Here is a 10,488-nt window from a genome sequence, read left to right on the forward strand (position 1 = left end):
TAGCCGCGTTCCACTTTTTTCAGAATAAACGTGACCACTACTCAGCCAGGCCATCCGATGGCGGAGGAACACAGACTTTTACAGACTTACAGACTTTTCCTGGCATTCAACTAGCACCAGGCCACCGCAACCGATGTTTTCCGGCCGAGTGCCGTATCGTGTCTGGCCGTGATTTTCGAGCCGCACTAGGCACTAGTGACACGCGTCCGGACACCCAAACACCACCCACCGAGCGCACGCTTCAATTAAATTCTGCGTTCGAGCATCACCAACCACAACACAACCCTTCCGCCGCACTACCGCCGTCCATAAACTTCATTGTACAATTTCATGGGTTCACTGCTCCACTGGCACATACGTCAATTCTAAGTGTACTTTGAAAAATTATCAAATTACACCTTTGCCTGAGCTATAAACAACGTAGCAACGTAGCTCATACAAAACGTGGTTCAAGTGGTGTTGATTTCAATTGCATAGACATATTTTCGTGAACAAACTGGAATATTAAACTAGTGTATCAATTGAACTACATGGACATACGTGCCCATGGCAAAATGTTGTTTTCATTCGGAACGTCAAATCTCTGTTGACAGCCGATTCGTCGGAAGAAAATATTTTTCTGCTTTGAGATTTGGATTTTTAGCGAAAACCAGGTGGATTTTGCGGTAAATTTACCCTTTGCAGCACTCACTACGCAGCATTTAACAACTTGATTTCCTTTTCTTGGGCCAGCAGCACAGTGCATTTTGCAACACAAGTTTGGGCGTATTGTTTTTTAGAAAAGATGGATGATTCAGCGCTTGAAACCGAACGCGAAGAGCTACTGACCCAGCACAGAAAAGAAAAGAAAGAGCTACAATCGAAAATTCAATCAATGAAGAAAATGAAGGTGGATAAAAAGAAAAAGAAGGAGATTCAAGAAAGTATAGCCCAACTGGAAGCGGAAATCGACACACGCCACGCGGAAGAGCTGAAACGCTTCACCATCTCCGAACCACCACTCGGAACCTCTACAAACTCAGGAACTGAGCCTTCCGCTGTCGACGAAGTAAACGGATTGGACAATAAATCAGACCATCAGGAAGAGCCGCGTTCTAGTAAAGCACAACGTAGGCGAGAGAAAAAGGAACAGGATGACCGGGAACGGCAAGCAAGGATCAAGGAGGAAGAAGCGGTGGTGCTGAAGAACTCGCCTCGTATCATCGAAAATAACCGCATTAACGAAACACTGCGCCAGAGGAAGATGATTTCGTTTGCCGTTCCGGCGGACGGTGATTGTCTGTACAACGCAATTAATCATCAGCTATCCTTGCTGGGCATTGGTGAATACAATGTGGCGGAGCTACGCAACTTAGCTGCCGAGTACATCGAAGCAAATAAGGATTCTATGATATGCTACATGAGCCACCCGGATACCGGAGACATGCTAGATTCGGCCGGTTTCACTAAATACTGCCAACAGCTGCGATCTACAAAGGTTTGGGGAGGTGAAATAGAAATTAAGGCTCTCTCAAGCAGCTTAAAGTGTCCGATAGAAATTATACAAGCTAACGGTCCCTCAACAGTGCACGGCCAGCTAGAAGATGCTAGCAGAAAACTAATTCTCACATATCATAGGCATATGTATCGTCTCGGAGAGCATTACAACTCAACAAAACCCGTTCCCGTTGTAGAGGAAAAGCGCGATGAAAGTGAACAATAAAAGGAATTACGGGGATCCATCTGGACCTCTTTCAAGATGTCGAATATTAGTTTCAGGTTTTGAGTGCGAAAGTATGCCGAATAAATGTCATTTTGATTTAATATCGTGTCCATAGGTTAATTTGAAATTTGAAGCTTGAAATTTTAATTTATAAATTTATATTTCTTTCGTTTTGTTCGCTTTTAATGCCAGATCAAGGGCTAGAAACTCGCGAGCCTTAAACCATTGCAATAACCGATGAAGAATGTAAAATGGTCAAATGAATTTCAATTGTGAAACAATATTAAATCAACTGAAAGACAAATTTCTGGCATTTCTTTCCTCTATGAATCTTGTGCCGTCAAATTTGACAGCCAGAAGGTAAACAAACCGAACGATTTGTTATTAACCGGCAATTTTGCTTCAATAGATTTGCATTTTCTTTCGTATTCAATTGCTAGTGGTTTTAGATTTTAGAAATCGGGTGTATCATCTACCTAGTAACAAAGTAAAGTATTCTTTAAACCTTGTTCAGATGTTGCGACTAGCCCTTTTTTATTCAAAATACCCTTTCTAATAGAATTTTCTGTTTGACGACACTGTTTACATAATATTCTTAGTATCGCTGAATAATTAGTTTTACCGTGTTGAAATTGTAGGATGTCCCTGATTGCGCTACGCTCACTTCTAGTCAAACAACGCCAGTGTTCTTTGGCGCTTCTACGATGTTCCGGACTGGTATCGGAGCTAGGACTGGTTCGCCAATACGCTGCAAAACAAAGTTCTTCCTCGAAATCCTTATCCGCCGGAGCAGATCGTACAGATGTTTCTACGGACGTTCGGCCATTGGGTGAACGGGTGAAGGAGAATACAAAAACGGCCAGCTATATGGGCGTCATCATGCTAGGTGTCGGTGTGACCGGCTTACTTTTCTACGTTATATTTTGGGAGCTGTTTTCCTCGGACAGCCCCAACAATATATACTCCGAAGCGCTCGAACGAGTGAAGGAAGAGCCACGGGTGAAAGATGCACTTGGTTCGCCGATAAAGGGCTTCGGCGAAGAGAGCCGCCGTGGACGTCGGACCCATGTTGCCCACACAAAATACGTCAAGGACGGCGTCGAATACATTCGTATGCAATTTTACATTCAAGGCATTCGCAATAAGGGAACCGTTCACCTAGAGAAACGGAAAACGGACTCGGGATCGTTCGAATACCGGTACCTTTTCGTACAGCTGGACTACAATCGCCAAAATCCAATCATACTAGAGGATAATAGACAGCAGCAGGATTCCACTTCCACCAGCAGTGCACTGCAGTCGTTTTTGTGAAAAGGATTTCGAGTGAAATACAGTGTTAATGTTAATTATTTGAGGCACTTTATTTGTATTTTTCTTTCCACGGCAGCACTTCAACGGCACGTAAGTAAAATTTTTCAAAGAGATACATCTTAAGTTTATCCGCAATCCACAGGCACACGAGGAGCAATGGGAAATATCCAGTCCAGAATTGGTGCATTCGCTGCCAAAGCGACGTTTTGTAGAGAAGGGCCGTCTTTCTGCTGTCGGATGCTCCGATAGACACGAACAGCACGATATTTATCATTCCTGACCCATCCAGTTCCCATGTGTGCCGTGTTGCTTCGAAGCCGAAATAAGCAGGGTTTGAGGATTCTATCTTTTCCGCAATGATGCTCGGCTGAAATTCGTCCAGCGTCGTATTCTCATTAGGATAGTAGCGATCACTGAAGTGTGATTTTTGATGGCGCATAAAGAATGGACATTGCAGCGATGTCGACTGCTTTGCCTCCAACGAGCCTCGGTGTTCGATTTTGCCAGATTGGAACTTTGGCCAAGGAGCCGGTACTTTATCAAGATATACGAAAGTGGGAACCACAAAGCTGCACTGGGACTAAAATACAAAACGGATCTGTGAGACTGAAACTTACATTACGTCTCATGAATTACTCACCGATACTGTAGCTTCGAGGAAGAAGAACAGCGTATAGAATTGCAGTCGATTTGTTTCTTCCGGTGGATTAAAATTTATCGCCACTTTTAGATGATCCAGCATTTGATCGTGATCTTCATCGTACGGTGTAACGTTAACACCGTTACAGGAGGGAAGCTCTTCGGTGGCGGATTTTAATGATTCGAAGGAACTACAGGTTACAATGGATGATTCGTGGTCACCGCTTCCTTCTAGCTCCGCAATAAATAGGTAATTGTACGAAAACTTGACTTTCGGTTGTTCGTATACCAGATGATGATCCTGTTCCCATAGTTTACCGCGAACAGAATACAGAATGAAAGCCGGGATCACAAAAGCCGCCAACGAGAGCAGGAAAACTATGAAGGTGGTCGTTGAGCATAACTGATTACGATACTGAATAAAAACAGATTTATTGTAGAAGCTAAACAATTTCATGACGAATGGAAAATTTAGCGCTTGGTGAAAAGCGGTTTTTCGTTTACACCAACAAAATCTCCATGGAAACCAATTTACTTTGTACTGTCAGCCGCGTTGCGAAGCGTATTTTATTTCTCCGCATTTGAAATTGAAACGTTCGGTAATCAACGAATAACCATCGAAAACTTTCTATATGTTACATAAATGATGAAAATACACAAATGCTTTCACTACTCGTTCCTTAAAGTTTATTACAACAGTTGTTACAGTTGGTAGCAACAATGTTTCTTTTTTCATCCGTTTGAACTTTAAACATGAAATGCGTTTTAGGTTTTCGCCTCGAAATGGTGCCCACAGCACCTGAACTGTTCCTAAACACCTCAGTCTATGCATAAAGTTTAATACTTGCTAAGGCCTATTGGGCGCATTCAACGCAAATAACAACAGCGTTGCTGGTTAGCAACGACCCAACAATTACAAATGCACACATTACAAATGAAGCAGCTCCAAGCAAGAATCCTGTGAAGCTGCCCCGCCATTTACCCGGACTGTGCCGGCGTGGCGGACTTCTGCAGTTCGAAATATTCCTTCCGGAACTGTTTGTCCATCGCTCCGCCGATTGCGATCCGGATAAATTCGGGGGCCAGCTTCATGATGCCCACTTGGAGGCCGTGCGACCAGTAGCCGGTGGTTTGTTTCGTTTTACCGAGGGTAAAGGTGGCAAACTTGGCGTACATTTCAGCGTTGGGAATGAACAGTCCACCCTCCATGATGGTTGAAGAGAAGTTGTTCATCTGCGGAGTAGAAAGACAGAACGGAAAGGAAACAATGAGTGAGTAAAAACGGACAAACACTTTCTACAGTAAAGCAAACTAATTTTTTCGCACAATCATGCAGCGCTGAAAATGAGAAGTTAAAATCAAAAGTATTCGGCACTTCCAACACTTCGATTGCCAGATGCTGGAGGACTAATGAGGTGAATTGAACATCGAACATTACATTGGTGGAGTATAATTGCAGAGCTATCATGCAAATAATCGAGACCCCGGTAGAAGAATCCAATTACAATCCGGCCCGAACCGCTCATCAACTGGCAATCACATCGTAAAGTCAAGGGCAACGGGTCAAACGATGCGAAGATGTACGTGCCAGGAGCCGGCGAACGGCGAGAGGCTGATTGAATTAAACAACTTGATGCTGGGGGAAAAAGAACCTTCTTTGCTGAACATTCTCTCGTTACGAACCTCGTGCTTCACCCTATGACATTTGCTAAGCCCATTCGCTTCAGCAACTCCTTTCGTGCTGGCTCTGCGTTTGAAGATGTGTGTATGTGTTTTTCTTCCGTGGGCTTTAGTCTTTGCGTCTGCTACAGAACACTAACCCGTAGGCTTAAGCCCCAAACATATCCCCAGCCCGCAGGCACATCAAAAACCTGTTTCACGTTCACTTGGACCACTTTGGAATTCGATTCTTCAAGGGCCAAATGAGTAAACTTTGCGCAACCGGCCGTCTATTGGTTTGGTGCAAGACTTTGGAACGGCTGTGACACCACGAACCATCCGACACCATACAAGGGATAAAGGAGGCTGGATTCGGGTTTCGAAAGCAACGATATTCGAATATTTCGTCTCGCTCCGAACGTTAGACGACCTCCTTTGGAGGCGACGAAAGTTGCGATGATTATGCAAGATTCAATTCGTGACTCGCATTTTTTATAAGATAGACAAACACGAGGGGGTGCCAACGTGACGGATGGCCGCCGATTTTCACAAAAAAGAAGAGATTGCTACGTTCGAGAGTTAAAAGAAATGAAATATTGGAACCTGTTTTGTGTGGTCAATGAGAGAAAGTCGTGCAAAATCGTTCGGATGGCTCAAACCCTAGAGTCAAAATGTGTCCGTTTTGTTCACTGATACGGATGGATTAATCACTGATGAGTTGGGCGGTTTTATTTCGCAGTTATCAACATTATACAACATATATAAATATATTTCATTCATATAACAAATCCGCCCTGCTGAGCGATGAATAACGTAACTTTGCAAAACCTCTGATCAACAACGGCCTCGCGTACCGGAAATGTCGTTTTAGTAAACAACACAAACTTGAGAGCTTGTTTAAATTCGAAGCGAAATCAGAAGCGCAGATCAAGACTGATGAGGTGGTCTCGCAGATGTGCTGTTGTCCAATTAAGGAAGCAACACACCAACGAAACGGTTTGGATTAATGATTTCTGTTCCATAGTAAACTCACCGAGTTAGTGGTTCAGTGTGTGTTACCGGTTGAAGCATAAAGTAGCTGATCGCTGGTACGGGTTTTATGAGAGGGAAACAAAACTGAATATTGTATGAAGCAACGTCAGTTACAGACGGAACCGTCTTGCGCTCTGCTAAGCATTCGATGCACATTCCGCCGTAATCCCCATGAAAACTGTTCTTTTTGTCTCCATTTGCTCGAGAATGGTTAACAAAGCTGAGCTGATGATGTTTTATGCGATTTGGACTGAAGTTTGGTAATCTCGGCCGCCATGAAGTATTCGCTGCCGTTTTCAAATATTAATCACCTTGTCATACATAACAAAAAATGAACGTGAAAGAATAGTGCATTGTAACGCAAGAGCCTTCCTGATATTCGCATAGTGCTATTCTTATGTTGTTCTCGGTGCAGCTTCGGTTCATCGTTGGTTGTCGATGAGGCATAAATTGCGAAAAACCGGCTACGAAGCACCCGGACAACTGACCGACCTCGAACTATCACGCTATGAAGAACCAGTAAAAGACCGCCAACCAGTGGACCGGGACCAGTGGCAACTGAAAGTAACTGTTCTGCTATTCTGGACCTACCTCAATTACTGTACGTCTTCAAGGATTGCGGATGAAATGCTTTATGAATGCGAGTATCAATCAAAACCATTCTAAACCGGTTTTACAAAACGGGTTTAAAATTGATTGATGCAAGTAATGATGAACAGTTTTAAATTATGTGAACATGTTCCTTTTTCCAACAATATTACACAAAAAACTATCCAAACAAAGCATGGTTGACTCGTGCTACGAACTTGATTGTTTAACTGCTTTTAAATGGCTGAAGATTACATCCTCCAACATAATGGTGGCCTTGACTCGCCTCTGGCTTTGGAGCTTTGGAGAACGAAGAAGATGAAGCAAATGATAATTTAGGAGCAAAAGGCTGGCAAGGTTGTTGCATCCGCCTTCATCCGAAGCCGATACAACACACCTCCGCAACCGTGAAGCGTGAGAGATTCAAATCGTAGATGAATCAGCCGTACATTCGCGCCATCGAACATTAAAATTCGGTCGAGGACGGCGGATCTTTGCCACCGGACATCAAAGCAGCCGGCCCGAGAGCATAACGGTGCCGGTTGTTTACGATTTGTTCGTAAAATTCGATTGAACCGTGCTACGATTTTGTGTTTAAGGCCGAAAACTTTTCCCCGATTTTGTTTTTACTGTTTTTGATTTTCACGCACTGAATGACGGTTTTCTTTTCGAAATTCACACGTGCCTCGTGGATACACGGTGACGATACGCCACTAAGAGAAAGCAGCACATTAGTATGGACTTTTGAAGTATCTTTCACTTCACTACGGATGGGTGATCACGAATCATTTCTTGTCAAAAATGCCCCACAGGTGGATTGAGCGAAAGGGGCACATTTTAGGAAAAACAAATAATTAAAATCACCACTTCTTCTTTGTTTACCAAACTCGAGTCCTAGTGGCTCTCTCCATCAGACTTTGAATCTAGTTTTACAGTCAACACGAATCAACCGATCTTACGATCGGTTAATTATAAGGTATCTTCGAACCTCGATTGCACAACGCCTTTGCTTTCGCTTTCCGTTTAACACCTGCAACACCCGTTAGGCGCCGTTACGTTAGGAGAATTGGGGCACAGCCGATCGGCCAATCGGCCACGACTATCAGCCACGACGGTGTCCGCAAGTCACCATCGTCGTGCAACTCTCGACGAACGAACGGAGTCACGTAAAGTTCACGACTTTGCAAAGTAGTTTCACTTGACACTTCCACGCCGTGGCGCAGCTGAACCGATCGATCGCTATCGCGTCTATCGGCTGCGGAGATCACGCCGAGAGGCAACACCGGACGGGGGTTTCCTCCCGGGTGGGTCACCGGAACGTGCGCTGGCTTTAGTTGCTTACCTTGGTTGATACAAACATCGGGCTCACCAGCTGGCAGGTAATTCCGAAAGGCTCCAACTCATGCTGCAGCGCCAGGGTGAAGTAGCGGATGTAGGCCTGCGACGATCGGGAGGAGTAGAGAAGCCACAGAAATTGGACGTTAATTGAAAGCAAAACATTCTGCGTTCGTGGAGTGGCATGTTGGTGACATTTCAATGCCGACCGACGTGGGTTCTTCGAACCCGGCCTCCTTAGTACCTTAGTAGCTGCATAGACCGCCATGTACGGCAGCGGTTGCAGCTCGGTGCCGGAGGAAATGTTTACGATTGCGCCCTGGCCACGCTTCTTCATACTGGGCAGCAGGATTCGGGTAAGCATTGTAACCGCGCCGACATTGATGTTTATCAGCTGCCACAGCTTATCCTCCGGAACGTTGTCGAGATCATCCGGGTAGTCAATGTTTGCACCGACATTGTTCACTGGGAAACAATAAAACGGCATTAATGTAAATGTTAGTGAAGGTGAAACAGAATCAGTTAAAGATCTATTAGAACTGGCAGACGTAATTCTATCAGGAGCGAGAGATCACGATTCAGAACAGGTTGGACAGATTAAAGTTGATTGCGTCCTATGCGCAGGAGACGGTTCTAGATATCCGACGCAACCGATTGGCCATCAGACGAGCCCAGGGAGGGGGTTTGCGTTGACGGAACACTCACCTAGAATGCCAACGGGCACCGATTCGAGTTCTTTCCGCAGCTGGTCGTAGATGTGGCGTCCGCTGCTAAAGTCGATCGCAATCCACTTGGTCTTCACCGAGTACTTGGACTCGATTTCGTGCGCCACCGCGGCTAGCTTCTCGGCGGAGCGTGAGACCAGCACCACGTTGAGGCCACGGCTGGCCAGTTGGAAAGCGTAATGCTTGCCGATTCCATCCGTCGAACCGGTAATGACTGCGCGTGCCGAAGCCCAGGTGGATGCGTTGTTGTTAGTTGTCGGCGGCAGCACCGGGCGAGAAAGTGTGCGCATTGATCGCGGCAAAAACGAGAACAAACAGCATTAGGTGAGGGTCAAGATCGTCGCCATATTTGAACGACGACGGGTAACTTCCGGCTCTAGGGCCGGATGGCTTACCGGCCCATTTGCCAAAGCGCTCGGCGAGTGATTTGTGTTCGTTCGGCGCAAAGTACGGCGCAAGCAGCGCGATACAGATTTGGGCGAGCGACTTTAGATTATCGTACAAAAACCAGACGAGTGCCCACGCACCGATCAGGGCGAGGCCCCAGAGCGCCAGGTTCCACGGTATCAGCATGATGCAAGGACGGCGTCAATCGCTGCAGGCAACTTTGTCGAACACTTGATAACGAGCCCGGAATGACAGCACTGAACACTCGTTTCGGTCCGCACACTCTCCGGCGACACTTTCAAACCTTTGCCCTAGGGCGAGACACACATGGCCAGCACCACACAGCACTTACGTCAGTTAAACGAGTGCACAAAAAAGCTAGGTCAGTTCGCCTTCGAAGGGGGCCACTTCGAACCTTCACGAATTCGTGCGGCACGTCGTGACCGTCAGACCGCACTCCACTCTGCGCTGACCCCAGATCACGGACCGCATCGGCTGATTCACGCACGAAGCCTACACCACACAGGGGCAGAACAGAAGCGCCAGTGCACCGGGTAGGGTGAAAACCAAAGCAAACCGACGGACAAGGACGAACGCGGGGACGCACCCGATCATAGAACGCAACAACCTCTCTGCGATCGTAGAGGTTCCGCCCGAAAGTAGGGCCCGTAACTTGCAATCGCCACGAACGGACGCCGTGTTGCTTCCGTTCCGTCCGAAGTTCAGCATAAAACTGAGCCGATCGCGACCGCAGCTCGTCGGCCCGGCTCCGGCGGTTTCTTTGCTGGTAGTGTAGAGCAGGTCAGCTAGCGCCGACGAGTGGGTATGCGTGGAGTTGTTGGAGGTGTTACGACGGCGTGGACGGCGGGCCATCCGCGCAGAGCTGCAACTCGTGTGGCCGAAAATATGATGGCTCGCGACCAAATGCAGACCGGTTGTACCGAAAAGGAAAAAGATAGCCTCTGATAGCTGAGGGTCGAAAGCTGAAGTTTGGATCTTTTTTGTGGGGGGACGACTCTCAACTATAGCGGGTTTGTGCTAATTGTGTACAAAGCGACATTGGCGCGATGAGATCATTTTGTTGGGGCCGCCTAAAAACTATGCTTTGCG

General features: G+C 46.3%; 4 protein-coding genes across 4 annotated transcripts; 2 read left to right on the top strand and 2 right to left on the bottom strand.

Annotated features, from left to right (window-relative positions):
- The first annotated feature begins 744 nt into the window (after positions 1 to 744).
- Positions 745 to 1,702, top strand: LOC128270630 (deubiquitinase OTUD6B). The gene has a single exon (XM_053008039.1). The coding sequence runs from the start codon at positions 785 to 787 to the stop codon at positions 1,700 to 1,702; it is 918 nt and encodes a 305-aa protein (XP_052863999.1). The 5' UTR covers positions 745 to 784.
- Positions 1,703 to 2,103: 401 nt separating this feature from the next.
- LOC128273465 (mitochondrial import inner membrane translocase subunit Tim21) lies at positions 2,104 to 3,038 on the top strand. The gene is made up of 2 exons (XM_053011432.1): positions 2,104 to 2,189; positions 2,341 to 3,038. Exon 2 carries the CDS (start codon positions 2,342 to 2,344, stop codon positions 3,011 to 3,013), a length of 672 nt encoding a protein of 223 aa, XP_052867392.1. The 5' UTR covers positions 2,104 to 2,189; position 2,341; the 3' UTR covers positions 3,014 to 3,038.
- A 24-nt stretch (positions 3,039 to 3,062) lies between these two features.
- Positions 3,063 to 4,109, bottom strand: LOC128270631 (uncharacterized). The gene is made up of 2 exons (XM_053008040.1): positions 3,654 to 4,109; positions 3,063 to 3,593 (listed from the first exon to the last, which is right to left on the bottom strand). Exons 1-2 carry the CDS (start codon positions 4,107 to 4,109, stop codon positions 3,063 to 3,065), a joined length of 987 nt encoding a protein of 328 aa, XP_052864000.1.
- A 211-nt stretch (positions 4,110 to 4,320) lies between these two features.
- On the bottom strand, positions 4,321 to 10,092 carry LOC128271323 (inactive hydroxysteroid dehydrogenase-like protein 1). The gene is made up of 5 exons (XM_053008792.1): positions 9,387 to 10,092; positions 8,972 to 9,205; positions 8,511 to 8,731; positions 8,274 to 8,369; positions 4,321 to 4,885 (listed from the first exon to the last, which is right to left on the bottom strand). Exons 1-5 carry the CDS (start codon positions 9,562 to 9,564, stop codon positions 4,631 to 4,633), a joined length of 984 nt encoding a protein of 327 aa, XP_052864752.1. The 5' UTR covers positions 9,565 to 10,092; the 3' UTR covers positions 4,321 to 4,630.
- Between the last annotated feature and the right edge of the window lie 396 nt (positions 10,093 to 10,488).

This window comes from Anopheles cruzii, chromosome 3, assembly GCF_943734635.1.
Source record: "Anopheles cruzii chromosome 3, idAnoCruzAS_RS32_06, whole genome shotgun sequence".
Lineage (NCBI taxonomy): Eukaryota > Metazoa > Arthropoda > Insecta > Diptera > Culicidae > Anopheles > Anopheles cruzii.